The sequence below is a fragment of the Crocodylus porosus genome, unplaced genomic scaffold, assembly GCF_001723895.1.
Source record: "Crocodylus porosus isolate Cpor-Errol unplaced genomic scaffold, CroPor_comp1, whole genome shotgun sequence".
NCBI classification, from domain to species: domain Eukaryota; kingdom Metazoa; phylum Chordata; order Crocodylia; family Crocodylidae; genus Crocodylus; species Crocodylus porosus.
Window position 1 is genome coordinate 96537422 of NW_017728947.1, and position 18143 is coordinate 96555564.

General features: G+C 44.9%; 1 protein-coding gene across 1 annotated transcript in view; it reads left to right on the plus strand.

The window, feature by feature from the left end:
* YY1 (YY1 transcription factor) overlaps window positions 1-18143 on the plus strand; it is a 40274-nt gene that overhangs the window by 5910 nt on the left and 16221 nt on the right. The window contains exon 2 of the mRNA XM_019552509.1: window positions 13675-13837. Coding sequence (XP_019408054.1) covers window positions 13675-13837 — 163 coding nt within the window. The remainder of the gene's footprint in view (window positions 1-13674; window positions 13838-18143) is intronic.

Genomic DNA, 18143 nt, shown 5'->3' on the forward strand with positions numbered 1-18143 from the left:
GGCTGACTTGAATATGTCTAACCCCTCCAAAAGCTCCCTAACTAAATCCTTGCTAACCCGTGGCCCAGGTGTGCCTCCCCCGGGGCCCGAGGGGGGGCCAGCAGGGAGGTGGCTGTTCTGGTCCCTACTTAGGAAGACGGAGGCAAAGAAATCGGAGGCCATGGTGAATCTTATTCTCCTGGATTTTGGGGAAAGAGAAAATACCAGGATTGCAGTTGATGGATGATGTGTGGGCTTAGTCTTCTACTAGCCAGAGCCAATATAAGTAGAGACCTACTCAAATTATGATTTCTGTGAATGCTGTGAAAAATGGTGGTTTCTGCAATTTTGTGTAGAATCACCGGGGAGCAAGGTGGATTTAGTGAAAATAAAATGGTGGCTCCCAGTAACCACCCATAGGGCAGGAGGAAGCTCCAGTCATGAAGGGGAGCAGCCAAGGCGGTAGCTGCTTCCTCCACTGTTGACTTGGCTGAGGGGGCTGCCTTTCATATGGTCCTGTCCCTCTCTGCCATTCATTGGGAAGGGGGTGGGGCTTGGTGCCCTGTTGCCAATGTGGGGGGGTGTGTCTGTGGGGGCGGAAATGAGAGGAGCCTGCCACAGTAAGTTGATGAAAATGGCAACTGGCACCATGATCGCCCCATGAAACTGCCTATCTGCCACCTCAGTTTTGGGTAGGTTCCTAGGTAAAATTGCCTGATAGATGTGATGTGGTAAGAAGAAGAAATAATATTTTTGCTTCTTCCTAAAAGCTTCCTGGTTGCATTGCAAGCAGGTTTAGGCAATAAAATGCTAATCCCTTGGTTTTACAGTGTTTGCAAAGGTGTCCTCTGTCAGTGCCTTCCTCTGCTTTGTTTTCAGTCTTTGTCCTCAGTGGGTTGGTCCTTGGGCTAGATTCTGATTGGTAGATGTGGGGGGGGGGAATTACAATTTGCATTTTGCTGGAGCTTGATGAAACTGTGAATAGGAAGGGAGGCTTGGAACTGGTCTCCAGATTTGGGCAGGCAGCATTGAAATTGTGGCTTCACAAAGTCTTAGTGCCTTAAACAACAAGGGTCTGGTCTGCATAGAAATTGCATGTATTAAAACTAAATATCACATTTTTTGTGAAGCCCTCCTAAATAAGGAAAGCATAGAGTGGCCAAATATGATACTAAAACCACAGTGTGGGTTCAGAAATGTACATCTTTGGTAATCATAATACAGGAAACCCATGAAATGGAACTTGCACTTCAAGGATTTACACTGAGACTTGGGGATTTTAAAGGCCAATTTAAAAATGTACTCCACTTCACACTAACACATTGTAGAAGTTTTCTCCCCTCCAACATCTGCTGCTCTTTGTCATTAGGAACACAGGAACTGACGTATCTTATCCCTGACATCTAATGCACTGGCATTTGACTTGTGCTGAAGAAGAAGGGACCAAAATCTCAGTAAGTGGTAACTATGAATTAAGGTACTTACAGAAGGTTTTTATTCCCCCCCCCCTCCCCCCCCAATGGGAGCAAGTAATTATTGGGCTATTCCTTTAAGTGTGGAGGACAGCCTTGCTTTTGCTGATGAAGACAAAGAATTGACTGTTCTATGATCCAAGAGTATTGAATCTGCCTTCAGATTTGTGGCAGATTTCAGAGGGTAGTTATATATTTTAATCTGTTTAAGTGTAATTGTGTTTAGTTCTGAGTGTAAATTACACCCATCAGTAGCTCAACTGAGTTGTCTTTTTATTTGGCTCATTTCTAAACTAAAGAGTCCTCCTAAACTTGATTTTTCTTGAATTGTCGTAGCTATATTGATGATTTGGAAGGTCAAAGTGCCTCTGAGTAGCCTCACAAAAGCTGGAATCAAATGGTGACAGTGTTGATCTATGCAGCACTTTGTCAGTTCAAGATTCTTCCAGCAATATGATATACGAGGCTGGTTGACATGAGCAGAGGAGAGAGAACCTGTTCTCCATCTGCACTGTACGTCAAGAGTAACAGTAATGAGCAAATTGGGTAAAGAAAGTAGATGAGGTAGAATGGAATTTCCATCCGCAGAAGTCTGCTGCGTAACTGGGAATTTGACATGCTACTTTTGCTTCTGAGCACAACCAAGAATTTTTTTCTAGAAGAGAGTAGGCACAGATGCACTGTCCTAGTCTTGGTATATAGGAACAGATGTAGACTCACCATCCACTTTTCCTTTTGTCCGGGGTACTACAGAAAGCCAGGAAGTAAAAGGCGGTTGCGGTTCTGCAGTAGAACTGGAATTCATATTAATTAGCAAGCACTTGATCCTATGTGGCATATCTGTTAGATTTATCTGTTACAATATAGTATTGAAGAATGAGCTGTTTTCAAACAAAAATGTTTCTGATTTTGCAGTTATAAAGAAATCGTAGAGACAAACACATCATAAACTGTGCTGAAATGGTCTCTTCCTGAACTTGCAGAAAGCCTGAACAAATTGTTCTTGGGTGCAATTTTCCCTGTGTTTCAGTTGGGAGCTGCGGTTGCTGTAACATTTAGGGGATGCCAAAATTCTCTGTTTCTGCTGTACACTTCTGTCTTTCTGCTATGCAGGCATTCTGGGGTTTGTTTGTTTGTTTCTGCCTGTCTTTGTGGGAACTGTCTGCTGTTTTTCCTTGCTCTCCTGATTTCTTACAATTTAATTAGATTACAGTGTATTCTCTGCTTTGTAATATTTGAGCCAGACAGTACAAGCGTTTAGGGATATTGAGCAAGAGTCCAACTTGCATTTAAGAATGGAAGAACCACAGGTGCATTGGTAGATATTCTAAAAAAAACAGTGCAGCAGGCAGTTGATGTTGAGAAGCCAAGAAATCAGCCCTCTGAAGCTCCCTGCAGATTTATCTTTTTTCAGATTTCCATGAAGGGTTGGGTGGATGTCCTTGACAACATCAGGGTTGCAGAGGCCCAAGAAGCTTTGAGACAAAGGAAAAGCAGACCATGGTAGTAAAATGTAACAGGAATAAAAGGACTTAATGGAGGTCTTAACTGTTGCACAACTCAAGGGTTCTTCTCACGGTTTGAGAGCATTTGGTACAAACCTTTGTCCTGTTTTTCCAAAGAGAATGCAGAACTAATTATAAGCCCTAATAAATGTGACAGCTTCACTGCCCCTCCCACACTGGCTGCTTCCTACTTGAGAAGAGACTTGAACAGGACAAACTGCCTTTTCAGTTTCTAGATCAACCGGATAGCTATATAAAATGTGTACAACTTAACTCCACTTTCATTCTGTTGGAGAGATTGTTCTGGTACTGCCATCCCTTGAAGATGCTCTTAGGAATTTAAAGGTATCCAGCTAGGATGTGTTGCCATTGTCCAAGAGGTGGGAAACCTATAGAAGGAACGTTGAGACTTTTATTTAAGCATCTTTTCTAATACAGGTTTCCCTCGCTTTATGCCATGCATGCGTTCCTGGAAAACTGCACATAAATCAACTTTTTTGCGTAAAGGGAACCCAGTTTATTAAGTAACAAATAGGGATACGTTCCCATGGCGGTGAGATAGGAGGGCAGTGAGGCTGAGGCTGGGGCTAGGGAAGGGGCAGGTGCTTGGGGCAGGTGGCAGCCTGTTGTCATCCTGTGTGCAGATCTGGGGGTTCATGCCCCCCGGGAAGAGCCCAGCGCAGTCCCCCAGCCTGCACCCCTCCCAGGGTGCCTGTAGCAACAAGAGCTGCACCCACTAACAGTTCTGTCCACAGCTGGGGTGAGTGGGAACAACTGGAGCCCCAAGGGGCATGGGGCACAGCTTGGCTTGTCTGCACTCGCCCCAGCTGCTGGATTGTGCCTTGCTGTGGTGCAGGCAGGTGGTGTTGGCTGCTCCTGGGGCCCCTGCACCAAGCGCTGGGGTGAGTGGGGACAGGTGGGGCCCTGAGGGGCTTGGGGCACAGTGCAGCCTAGCACGTGCACATAGCTGGCGTTGGCCATTCCTAGGGGTGCTGCAGCAAGGCTGGGGTGAGTGGGGACAAGTTGCGCCACTCCCCATGGCTCTACTTGTCCTCAGTCACCACAGCCTGTGCTGCAGTGGCCCCAGCGGCGGCAAATGCCAGCTGCCTGCACCACAGCATAGCGTAGCTCAGGGGCTGGGGTAAGTGGGGTCCTGGCCCCATGGCCCTTTCCCATCCCCCCACAGACTTACCTGCTTTGGGAGGGGGGAGGGGAGAAGTGTGCCTATACTGATTGTGTAAGAGTGAATTTACCTCACATATAACTAATTTTGGGTATAAAAAGGGTCATTGCATAAGAGCAAATTCACATATACAGAGCCTGCATAAGCAAAGGAAACCTGTACTGTCATCAACAGAGACATCTGGCTCCATTTTGGGATGCCCAACATGCCAAGTATTGTCTTGCAGTGTCCTTTTGATCTCTTAAAGGAGGTGTCTCTTCCTTTACTCAAGTTACTCTTTAGATAGCAGCCACATAAAGCAGATGAATATAGGAATTGGAAGCCCTCTCTAGCACCCTGCATTTTTTTCATGGGGCTAAAGTGGATGGAGCTAACTTGGTATTCCTCTGCAAAGTCAACTCCTATACAGGGCTGGCTCACCTATCCTGCAGAACCGGCAGCCACAGGGGGCCCCGCAGCTAAGCGGCCATGCCCTGCTTGCCCACCACCCCCTGCATCCTGTTTAAAGGGCTCAGTGCAGGCAGGGATCCTCTTCCCAGCTGAGCAGGGGAGGAGTCCCTGGCTCTGTTCTGGCCCCAAGGAGGAAACCCAGGCATCCCCAGCATGTGCTGCCTCCACTCTGCACCCCGCACAATACAGCCCATGTGCATGCAGCCCCCCTGCCCCAACTATTATTTTTCAGTGAGTTTATATTGCAATTAATTGTAATTTTGATTTTTTTTTTTGATGGATTGGGGTGGCCCCCAAAACTATATCTTGCGGGGGGCCCCAAAAATTGTGGGCCAGCCCTGCTGCTATATAGCATGTAAACTGTGGGAAATGTGGCGGCCCTGTCTCAAGCCAGAAACTGGGGCATACCTTTTATGTGGTCACAGCGCTGAACTGCTATTCAGTCCTGAATTGTTCAGGAAGTGGATCTGCTGCACTTCTCATACAGATGTGAAAGAAAATGTTGGGTCTCTCTCAATCAGGCCCAACTCTCAATCAGCCCCAACTCTAGGGTATGTCTTCATTGCAGGGTTAATTTAGGTCAGGGGTTGGCAACCCCCAGGATGTGTGCCAGAGCATGGCATGTGATGCCATTTTGCTTGGCATGCCACATTTGGCCTAGACTCTGGGCAACTGTCCCTGGCCACAGAGACTGGGTTGCTCACAGCAGGTGGCAGGGAGACTGCAAGCCCTGCTGTGAGTAGCCTGGGCTCTGCAGCAGGCAGTTGCTGTCCAGAGCCCAGGCCAGATGTGGCAGGCAGCTGGGAGGTTGCAGCCAGTCTGGAGCCCCCACCCAGCTCCATGGTAGTGCTGTCTGCATGCACTTTGCGTGCACATGACAGGGAAGGGGCTGGAGTTCCATTGCCCCCAGCCCCTTCTCTGCTGTGCACACCAAGGCATGTGTGCAGCTGCTGCTGCCATGGAGTCCAGGCTACTTGCAGCAGGTGATGGGCAGGCTGCAAACAGGTGCACTTGGAGCTTTGGCCTGGCTCCATGGTTGGTGATATCTGCATACACATCTCGGTTTATGGTGAGGAAGGGGCTGGGAGCAGCACAGCCTCAGCCCCTTCCGCACCATGCTCCCTAAGGTGCACATTCAGCTGCTGCCGGTGTTAAGCTGCGCTGAGTTTGTGTGCCCTCATACAGGCTTGTGGCTGTCTGCTGTGAGCAGACTGGGATTTGCTCAGCCCATCCCTGATCCCTTGCTGTTTCTTTTGCAGTGGGGGTTATGTGCCCACTGCTTGGGCTTCCCTTGGGATGTGCCCTGTACTCTGTCTTGCTGTGCCCATGTCTGGTGGTCAGCAGCAGCTATCTCTTGTCTTTCCCTCCACTCCCATCACGCTGCTCCTATTTGTTTGGGGCGGGGGGGGGTGCATTTCTTTGAATGCTGGCTCCCTATCTTCATTCTGTGTGGGGGGGGGGGTGGCTGCAAATGTTTCCCTTTCTCCCCATGCCATTTTGTATGTGTGTGTACTCTGTGCCTTTGCTCAGCTGATGCTTTGTGATTTGGGGAAGGGGGCTTGCTGGAAGGCTGCTGAAGTTGCTCCCTGGAGGAGTTCTGGGTGGGGGACAACAGCCTGCCCCTGGAACAGCTCCTTTTCCCCCCCATATGGAGGTGGTGATCCAGCTAGAGCCCAGGTTCCTTGCAGCAGGCAACCCCTGAAGCTGCAAGCTGTTGCACCAGGGTCTGGAGCCCTGACCTTGCTCATTGCTGGCAGCACCTTGTGCATGCACCTGAGGAGGTACCATGGTAGGGGTGGAAGAAGGGGCTGGGTGTGCTGCTGTAACAAGATTAGGTCCTTTGTAGCTCCCTTGCCCTGCACCCCTGGCATGCCACCATCTTTGAAGTCCAGGTTGCAGGGTTTTTTGGCACTGTGGTCAAAAATGTTGCTGACCCCCTGGTTTAGGTGATAGGCATCCATATTAGCTGTATCTGTGTGTAAGCAGACATTGTAAAGGTGTTGTTACATGGTATACTTGGATCAGGGGTATGGCCAGGTAAGCAGTGCTGAGCAACCAGACCAAACCATAGCTCAACCCTGTGTTCCAGTGCATGTCCTGAAGCAGCCAGATTGGGCACTGTGTGCAGCTTCATCCTGCCCCAGCCTCTCCAGGGCTGCATTGTATAACCCCAGAGTTACTCCACTGATAATACTGATCTCTGACACTCCTGACTTAGACCATACTAACGACACTTAAAACATGAGTGTCTGTGTATTAAGGCACAAAAATTTGTGCCACTTAGGGTGAGGGTTATCTCTGGGTTGTGCTATGTAGGTGGTGTTGCAATAACAGCATTCTGCTCCCATGGAAAGAAAGCAAGCAATTTGGGCCCTCCAGGATACATTGCTCTTGGCCCTCCTCTCACCCTGCCCTTTTCTCTGGACTATCTATCCGCTCTCCTGAGCTTACTGCCGGGGGTAGTACAGCCTTGGGGGCAGGTGAGGCCCTGCAAATACTGGGAGGATGGTTGCAATGGCAAGAAGATGGAACGGGGGAGCCCCCAACCTTCCCTGGCTGCACCTTTTACCAAGTTGGTTGAAAGCTGTGGAAAAGTTCAATTCATTGCGGTTATTCAAGGCTCACTGAAATTTCCCCACACTGCTGGGTTTCCTTTGGTCAGGTGGCTTGATTGGGGCTATGGGTTACCTCCTTACCTCCCCCATTCCTGTCCTAGGGGTGCAGGGGGTAAAAGAAGGCACTGCAATGGGGACACTGGAAGCTGGAGTATGAAGCTGCTGGAGTTTAGTATGGTGGGACCACAGAGCTGCAGAGAAGTATACTTCCCCACTCTGCAGCTCTGTGCTCCACCCTTGTTAAGGAGGCTCCATGCTGGTTGTATAGTTTAAAGCAGTGTTTCTCAACCAATGGGCTGCAACCCAAAAGTGGGTCACAAGAATATATGAAAGGGTCACGAGCAAACTTTAAAAATGGTTCAACAGACTTATAAAATGAAAAATGTGGGAAACCATGTTTCTTCTCTTGCAAACTCAGTTCCAGGCTGCTAGTTTCTCCCCCCTGGCTCCACACACTCACCTCCTGCCCCACACACTAAGGGACTGTGGCACACTAAGGGGCTGTGAGTCGGGAGTGAGGGTTACTAGGTTGGGACTGGGCATCAAAGTTTACACATGGGTCCTGGTATAAACAAATTTGAGAATCACTGGTTTAAGGCAGTGGTTTTCAATTTTTTTATTTTCATTTGTGGACCCCTAAAATATTTTGAATGGAGGTGTGGGCTAAAATATTTTGAATGGAGTTCTGGCATTGTTTTGCAGTATATGTGGAAGAACTAACCTGTCTTTCTAGTCACAGTGGACTGTGGGTTATCTATATTCAAATATTTAAGCTGTGTCCATACTTCAAAGCAGTTGAGTTATCAGACTTAATGAAAGCTTGCTTGGGCTTTACCTTTATAGCCCCAGGCAAGCCAGGTAGTCTATGTTGAAAGCACCATTAGGGTGGCAGGTTATGGAGCTTGTTTGAGTAAGAACTTAGTTATCTCTACAGTGCACACCTCCCAGAAGAGTAGTACTAGTCTTTTGGAAAATACACAACTTTTCTGAAAGTTTCTCCTAAAAATCTACCTACTGATCTTCTGATGCTATTGATATAACGCTTCAGTTCTGGTAAGAGACTGAACTGCAGGCTGTGCAGTCCGTGTCTCAAAACTGCATGCCAGACAGTTATTTCAATTCATTATAGGCCGGGGTGGGCTGCATGTGGCCCACTAGGCCATTCTGTCTGGCCTGTGGGGTCCCTAAAAAATTTAGAAAATTAATATTTATCTGCCCCCGGCTGCCTGTCATGTGGCCCTCTATGGCTTGCCAAAACTTAATAAGCAGCCCTCTGCCCGAAATAATTGCCTATCCCTGTTGTAGGCTATACTAGAAAGTTTTTCCCCTCTGTATATATGATGTGCCTAAATTGAATGTAAAAACTGTAATAAGTATTTCTGCATCTGAAAAAAAAATCCTTACACCAATTTTCATGTATGTTGATCACATTGGTAAAGGGGAGCCATAATTGTTACTTGTGTGTTACAAAACAGTTTTCATGATTTGTGGTTGGCACACTTATAGTTGTTCATATTTTATTTGTAAGACTTCATGTAGGATGCAGTTTTCATCATATCTGTAGAAGTAAAATCTCACTTGATAAACTTCTTAGAGGGAGAGGTATGTCAGTGAGGTAACTGACCTTGAAGCAGCAAGAAAGTGTGTAGGTATGTGTAGGTCTCGAGACTAGCAGAAAAGAACTTGAGGTGGCATGGTGCGTTTCCTGCTGAACCTAGTGCTGGGGTCAGCAAGGTGTGGTGCAGCCACTTGAACTGAACTTGGCTCCAAGTGCATGCCACTTCCAACCCAGCCTGCACAGCTGCTGGAGCCACAGCTCCTGCTGCCCAGGCAGAGCTCCTCCTTCTTGAAATACACAGAAGCCCTGTGTCTGTGGGCCAGATGAAATGGCTCTGCAGAATTGTAGACCCCTGGTAGTGCATCTGATTTAGAGGAGAATGTGAAAGTTACATAAAACAGCTCAAATAAGTTTGGGGAGTTTGCAGAATTGTTCAACCCAGATGTAGACATAATTCATTCCAGCCAAAGGATTTGGGACAAGCTGTAACAACTTAGAAGTGCGTAAAATTTATGGGAAGGATATGGTTTAAAACCAAAAAGAAAAAAAGAAAAAGAAGAGACTCCCCTGTTAAGCATGTTATAAATGTTATTGAAATATTGTACCTCAGGCTGCTAACCATTTGAGGAAAAACATGGCTGTTAAACTTGAGGTTTATCTGCCTGCAATTTTGGAACTAGGATGGTGGATCTTGCTGCCTGCGCTATAAAACTGAGATGCTTAAAAGCAAAGGCTAAGTTTGAGTTCTTTGAACAATTATCAAACAATTCTTTGAGCAATTGTTTTTCAGTACTGTTCAAGATGAAAATACAGAAAATGAAAGTTGTTAGGAATAGAAAGCAATATTTGAGAGAATCACCTTTCTTGCTGCTTTTTGGTTTTATGTGGACAATAGGACTTGTTGATTTGTGTTTTTTTTTTTGTTCGTTTTCTTACCAAAAGAAGAGATAAGGCTTAATGAGAGAGTTTATTCCCCTTCTTTCATCACTGAACACGTAAGAGCACTGCTATTTGATCTGGTAGATCAGATTAAACCCCCAAACTAGCAGTAACATTTCTAGAAATAGCTCAGTGGTGTAGATTGAAAGAGGCCATTCCAAATTAGAGAGCACTGTCCTTACTTTGGTATGTTTCTTCTTCAGTTTGTGTGCACACCTTTTTTAACAACTTTACGTAATGTAGGTCTTTTAGTCCTCTTTTGCCTAATTTGCTGAGCAGTAGGTGGCTATGGAAGAAATACAGTAAAAAGTAGCAAGTAATAAGAATAACCCTAACATATCCTTCCCTATTCCTCTTACTGTTTCTATATTCTTGACATTTGTGCCCCAACTATTACATTTTCCCCTGTAGTTCCTTTGCCTTGCCTTGTTTTCTGAATATTTGTGGAGCTATACCTAGTGCCCTGAGGTTGTGCTTTTCATCTCTTTAGTCTTTCTAAATTTTAGCTGCAAAATGGAATTTGATTTCATTCTAGGAAGCTGTGGCTTTTTTTTTTCTTTTTGACTTGCTTGTACTACAGAGGCAGCTTGGGAGAGTAGCACTACGCAAGTGAAACAGGACAGTGGGAATAGCATTACAGTACCCAGGGTGTTATTTCTGACTTTGCTTTGTGAGCTCAGATAGAGTATAATTACTGGAGTAGGTAAAGATGTCCCATGTTTACCAGTATTTCATTAACCAGATTGTTACTCCTGTTTTTCAGAAGGCTCTTTGTAAACTGGAGTGGGTGAAAAGAAGGGAGATGGCTCTGGGTTTCTGATGCTATTAGCTTGAACTCTGCAATAATGAGCACTCGGAAACAGACACCTCGGCTCCTCTCTAGAGTGAAGACGCCACTTGGCTCCCTTTGAAATATCTAGGGTAGCAGTTGGCAACATTTTTAGGTTGAGGGCCAGAGTGACCCAGTTGGGGTCAGAGGCATGTGGATAGGCAGGCTCTAGGACCCAGGCACTGTTACCACTTCTCCTTGTGGAGGCCTGAGAAGAGTGTGAGTTGCCAACCCCTAATGTAGGGAGAAAATATGGTAATATTGCCCTTTCCACAGGCTTGGGGAACAGGCAGGGCAGCAGCAGGGTCATGCCTGCTTGTCTGTTTCTTACTCTGGTGGGAGTAAGAAACTCAAAGAAGGGAGCTGCTGAGCTGGCAGGGAGCAGTACTCCCTTGTCAGCTTTCAGATCAAAGACCTGAATTATCCCTATCCTTTATTTACAAAATGGGGTTGGGAAGAGGGAACCCAGTCTCTTCTATGCACAAGGTGAGAGAGAAACCCGTTGATATGATAGAGTTTCTTTGTAGGACATGAAGGAAGGTCTTGAAACCTGTAATTTGTTGCAAATGCCTTTGGAATGGCAGGTCTGGTGACCATAGTTAAGGTGACCATATGTCCCAGTTTTCATTGGCTGTCCTGGCTTCCCAGCCGGTTGATGAAGCAAAAGTTCTGGATTCGGTTGCTGCCACCCTTTTTGCATGACCTGGCTCCTGCTGAGCAGTGCTTGGAGGGGAGGGGGTGCGCCAGGAAAGGAGGCCAGGGCCAGAACTTGGGCATCTGCATGGAGAAAGCCAGGATGGTTGCCTACCCCTAGCAGCCTCCTGCCCTGTTACTGTGGCTGCTGCTGAGGCCTGGACTGCATGTAGCAACTGCAATCTGGGCTGGATGCTAGTGGCAGGGGGAGGGACTGTTTCTAGCCCCCCCCCCCCCGGGGTCCCTTACCCCATTCTGGATTCCTTTAACTACAATATGGTCACCCTACCCATAGTGCTGTTTCTTTTGAAGCTTTGCTTTCAAAACTTGTCTCAAGAGCATGACTGTGTGTGCATAGATTAGCACAACATGCTCTTTCTCGTGCATTTACCTAACCATTCTTTTGTATTGGCATGGTAGAAGAGACTCTTGGAGAACTTTGGAGAGAGATATGGACTGATCTGTAAAGCATCCTGAAGTGTTTTAAGCAATTGAGTGCAACAAGGAAAGCCTGAAAATTCTTGAGAAGGGTGAACAAATTGCTGATTGCATTCATTGGGAGAGAAAAGGGGGTGACCAATGGTGCCATAAAATAGTGAAGTTAGGAAGTGGATTGGGTGTGAAACGCTGCAAAAGGAAGGATTGGAAATCTCTCTGCAGGGAAGGAGGGAATGATGTAGCAGAACGACTGAGCAGGTAGATGGTCAGTGTGGTGTGTTGAATGGAGCTGAAAAAGGCATAATGGATTACAATCACAAAGATGAGATATGGAAAGAGGAAAGGTTGGTTCTTCACAATCGTATGTAAGAAGGGGCAAGTCTTGGAGAGGCACAGCCAAACAACATGTAAAGAAAAGATGAGGTTGAAGAGAGTGCCTATTTATTGCCTTTCATGGTTGGTATTATTCCATTATTCCCGCTCCTGTTATCAGTGACTAGTTCTGGCTTTGTTAGGTGTAACTTGGGTATAGGGTTGGATGCTGGCAGATGTCCAGAATGGAGCATACATACCCTTCTGTTAGTGACTTGTCTTCTAGATTCGTGCTAGTAAACTGGGATGCAGCAGCACTCCAGGGTGCTCTAAAGTCCTTTTAACGGTGCTCTGGGGTGCCCTTCTCTGGGTGGCCCTAGTCTGTGCATATCTACAGCCCAGGGGTGGGTGTGTGTGCGTCTTGCCCAATTTGACACGAAGGTTGGTGTGGACTTCTCACTTGCTCTGTGCTGGGCCTGCCTGCCACACCCTGAAGGACATGGCCAGCTGATTCCACATCAGTTCTTCTTGGGTCTGCATGATGGTTGTCTGTCTGAGTTGGGGACTGCCAAGCTAATATAGCCAGGTTCAGTCCCCTCTACACCCCCATTCCCTACCCTAGTCTCTGCTTCCCAAAGGCCCCCTCCTCCCTGTGTGCTGGGTGGGCAGTCTGGAACCGTGTCCCTGTCAGCTGGGCATACCCAGCATTCAGGTCCTACCCAGCATCCAGGCATCCCTGGATTCCTTCCATTACAGCCATGAGGCTCTGGTGTGTTGGGGGTGGGGAGATGGGCTTGCCCTGGAGTTAATTAAGGGAAGAAAATGGCCCACTGGTCCCTGGTACCCAGCAGTGCCATGTCTAGGGAATTCATGTGCTTCACTGGGAGCAAACTGCACAGGGCTGGCCAGAGCCAGGGAACGTTCCCCACTGGCAGCGTGAAGAAATTTTATACTATTGCAGTATAACAATTTAATTAATTGTATATTAATTAATGATGCATTTATGAAGTCTGCATTATAATATTTATACTGTATTTATATTGGTTTTGAAAAGGGTGCTGCTAAATTGTGAAAACTTGCAAAGGCTAGGAGTTATTAAAATGCTCTGCCGGATCCTCAGTACAGTAAAAGCCTTGTTATCCTGCATTTTACTAACTGGCATTTCTATTTAACTGGAATTTCTGGGGGGAGGGGGTTCGCATGCTGCTGTTTCCACCCTGTGTCTCAGGTAACCAGCATTTTTTAGATTACCAGCACCCCCATTCTCCACTCATGCCAGAAAACAGGGCTTTTACAGTATTTTGCCTTTCAGGATACATTCTGGACAAGTAACATATTTATACACTTCCACATTGCATGTAGCTTGTAATATGTATGCATTACTTTTAGTACGTTTTTACTTTGTTTTCTTTAACTTTTGTTAGGTTTGGACATGCATCTGAAAATTGCGTTGCTGTCTTCTGCGCTTTCCTGTCACCCCACCTGAAAGTGTGCTGTGTATGTGCAGTTTGCAAAATTGTTCTGATTCCTTTAGGTTCTTGCCAGGTGAATTGGAAGTGGCTGGTAAACACCAGGGTAAATTAGAGTAGAAATGTAGCAATGGCTAACTTGGCATTTAAAAAAAATCCTGCCTACTTAAGATTTTGCCTGGTATTTGAGCTTATGTATACTAAATATCCAGGGCTATTTTGTTTGTTTCAGATGACAAAAAAGATATTGACCATGAAACAGTGGTGGAAGAACAGATCATTGGAGAGAATTCTCCGCCAGATTACTCAGAGTACATGACAGGAAAGAAACTTCCTCCTGGTGGCATACCTGGCATTGACCTGTCAGACCCCAAACAGCTGGCGGAGTTTGCTAGGTAAGTTGCAAGAGAGCATTAGTTGAAACTTATTTTAAGATGACTATCATTCCATTCTGGGCTTCCTCAAATCTCTAAAGAAGTTTCAATATGTGGTAGGTAGACATAATAATAGACTTCTGTCCATTGTGATTTTTAATATCTTGGGTAAGAATATTTAAAACAGGGAATTGTGTAACAGGAGTTTAGATCTTTGAAAGCAAGGAGTATTGACAGTACTGTGCTACAGGGCTGCATGGAGTGTAGGGCCGTAGATCTTAGGGCTTGGTCATCCTCCCCCCACCACATGCACCTTGCAGGCAGCCTGGCTCCCCCTACCATGCATGCAACACCCGTACCCCTTTCCTGGCCAGGCATGTTGCAGAGGCAGCACACAGTGTGAGGATACCTAACTTTTCCCTTTGCCAAGCAGGCAGCACAAACAGCACAGGGAACTTGGCTCTGTCCTGTTGCATCACCTTGCCTCTAGGAGTAAGGGCAGGAACCAGAAGCTGGAGGAAGAAGAGGGAGCCTGGAGACCCTGACTGCTGCAGCTGGCAAGAGCAGTGGGCAGAATGGTAGCCAGTTGGGAGGCCACAGGCCGCATGTTGGACAGCCTTGCTGTGACACATTTCAGATATGAAAGCCTTTTAAATCTGTTTTGAATCTATGCCAGAACTTCTGGTCATCATTTCTTTTCAGCCCCAGAGTACTAATAATGTTGATTAACTCAATCTGTAGCTTGTCAGCCTTCAAATGGCTAGAGAAAATCTAAAAATGCAAATGAAGGGTTGGCACTTCCTTTGACCAGACCAATCACTCTGTTGCTCAGCACAATAAGAAAAGGATAGTATTCAGTCTGAACTTCCATTCAGTTATTTCATCCTTAATCCGTTCAACCTGTAGTGGTTTTCATTGGTTCTACAGCTCACTTCTGTTGCTTCACTATCTCAACTAGAATAGGATACCAAATTCAGGCTATTGATTCATTTCCTAGTAAAAGAAAACCACCTTCATTTTGTGTTTGCTTTTATTATTGCCTCTTAAAAAAGCCCACACAAGTAGATGTTAGGTACTGAGTCAAGCACTTGAAAGGTTAGGAAATTCCAGAACTAATGTTGCCCATGCAGTATTAATTGGTTTCTTTTGTGTGTGCATTTTGTCAATGTATCTAATTGAGTGCACAGTTTTTCTTTCCACAAGATTGTAGTCTCAAAGTGCAGCTTTATTTCTGGGGTTTCCTCAGTTTTGAGCATGTAATTATAAATCTTCAATATTTTTCCTATAAAGTTTTGTAATTTATTGTTGTACATCGTGGAAAACTAAATTCTCTGCAGAACCAGGGTCATCATCAGTTAGGCTCTTCAGATCCACAGCCCAGACTTCTATAACTTGAGCGAACAAACTGGTAGTAGTTACCTGTTACTTATGGGGGGTTGAGGTATGGGAGTGGGGAGAGATGAACATTTTATTAGTGAAATTCACAGCTTTTGTCCAGGAGCCAGAAGGATGTTGACTGTGGAATCCTGTATTCTTCTTCCAAGTTCTTGAGAGGAATGTGTCTTTGCTGTCTCTGGTCATGTGCCTTTAGCATAGTTTCTGTTGCTAAGTCAGCCTTTGTCATCACCTCTACCCTGTGCTACCAAAGCACTGTTGGTTAAGCACTGACAGCATTGGTCTGTATGCATCTCTGATGCTATATTGTCCTGGAAGGTGGAACTGCAAGAATACTGTGCTCATTTCCATGGCAGAATGTGGGGGTGGTACATGTGATGTTTGGTAGGTATAGAGCTTTGTGGCAGTGAAGCATGGAGAGTGTAAGCAGAATCCCTGCTGGCAGCCTGGAGCAGTTCTGTACAGGTGAGATCTAAACTGCTTATCCCATTCCTTCTCCAAGCAGTTTATAGTAGCTTTTTGCAGACCTAGTAAAAGGTACTATTCTGACATCGGTATTTTCCCCCTCACAGCATAATTCCCTGCGCTGGACCTTGCACAAGCTAAAGTCTCTCAATGAAATCGTTGTAAGAAATTCTTTTTAGCGTGAGAGGTAAATGTGGTGCTTTCCACGTTCTCATTTGAGAATCTTTGAACATTTCAGGATACAAATTTCAGGCAAATCACCCTGAGGTAGGCAGCATAAAAAAGTCAGCTGCCATATTTGGGCTTGCCAAGCTGAGGTTTTGTTGCAGTTTTTTGTTTTGTTTTTGTTTTTTGGTCCAAGATGTATCCGTCTGTGCAGAATGTTCTGCAGTTGCCTTTTGAAGCAGTTCTGTTCGTGTTGGATTCATCGATGTATTGATCCTAAAGAACTAATTTCAAAACATTAATTATTTGCTTTGACCTTTAAACCTTTAAACTGTCAAGAAGTTTAACAAGAATCTTATTTTTGTTAAAACCAGTCTAGAGACATAACTGTGGTTCCACACACTTCTGTTGCGCCCATTAGCCTATCACTTGGACGTTTGCAGGTCTTAAAATGTTTTGTTCTGTTAGGCTGGCTACCTCAGCAAAATAATTTAGGTAGTGCTTCACTGAGGATTTTTTTTTTCATGTGAACCATTTGTTTTGCAAATACTCAACGCTGCTATTCTGTGGTTTGGGTACTTCAATTATTCTTTTACTGAACAGGAGTTTGATGTAGGAGCCATATTTTTAAGCTTCCACATGGCTTTTGCCAGGTCTTTATGGAAAATAACAGTTCAAATGTACCTGCTATGCATTCTCATGCAAAAACTTGCATATAGCCAAATATTAGCAACTCACAATAACATGTAGAAAATTGTTGTTCTAGAATTCATGTAACGTCACTACCTCCTAGAAATTACTATTCAGTTAGGATCTGCCTTTTTGTGTGAATGCTTCAAAAATATTTTGCAAGTAATTTTTTAAAGAAGTCTGTCTGTTTATACTATGGCCTTCTCAGCAGCATCTGATCATCATAGGGATACTATTTTTTAAAAAGCCCCAAAGTTGATTTACCTACAGTTGATATGTTTGCTGTAACTAACATGAGCAGGTCAGACTCTGCTGATATACGTTGTTTGTATATGACAGATTGGATACATTGCTAGTTCTCAAACTTTCCTCTGTCTTGTACCCCTTTGGGGTTATTACTGTCCAGTAATATTTTCATAATTTTGCTATATGAGGAAACAAGAAAACTGGCCAAAGGTGGCTGCTCAATGTACAACATGAACAAAGATTGTAGTTCTTCTTATGTAGCAATCTATTTGCTACTTGTTAGTATAAAATGTCAAACGCATGCGATATAAATTGATGATACCCAGCAAATATTTAGACGTTAGCCACTTTTATGTTTATTTTTGCCTGGTGTATAGGTGCAGTGCTGCCTAATGGCTCTATTCATTAAATTGATGGGGGTAGTGTAGTAGTGACTTCCAGGAGTCACTATTCAGAAATAAGCCATATTCAGCTTGCTTAAGCATAAAGCTGCTTTTGATTGAGGGCCATATTTACTGGGGCATCTGCATTCATTCCTGGAAACCAACGTTGATAAATTCAACACTTAGACGTTGGCCAACCTGACTTCTTCCTTTTGTGACCTGCTGTTTAAAATACTTGTAGGTGAAGGTTGTATTTGATGTTTAGTAGCAGTCAAATTCAGGTAGGATTTTGTGATTTATGTAGCTCCCCGTTGTTTGAATTTTTAGGTGCCATTGCCTTTCAAAATAAAATGTCCTAATCCTTCGGATACTTCTAGTTGTTGAACAGAACAGCAGGTGGGGCTGGTAGAGTGAATAGCCACATTGTCTCATAGCATGTAATTGTCATGTTTTATTTTGTGTGTTCAGTTCTTGCTGACTCATGCAGCAGGAATCGTAGGTCCTCTGTTAAACATAGTTGGAGTACAGCTATGCCTGGAAAGTAGCTCATCTACTGTCATAAAAACGCAACAACTAAGATTGCACCGTAGCAATGTGTTGGGTTGAACTGCACTGTCCAGTCGCAGTATATTCCATCATGAATAAATGATGATAATTGTAAAATGGCCATACACTTAATCCTTCCTACAACATTTTTTTAAAAAGTACTGGTAGAATTTGTTACAACAAGATCACTATTAGGAAAAGAATAATTTGCTCCTCCCACATCTCTTGGTTCATCGCAGCTACAGCCATAACCCATGACTTAAATTTTGTTTTTAATAAGCCAGTACATTTCTACAGGCTGAGTCTTTGCAGTGTGGTGATCATCAGGGATCCTGGTTTTCTCTGATTTATATTTAAAAAAAGAGAGAGAGAGTTATCATCCCTAACTTCCAGGTTTAAAAAGTAACCCAAAATACACATTTTTCTGTGATTTTTTT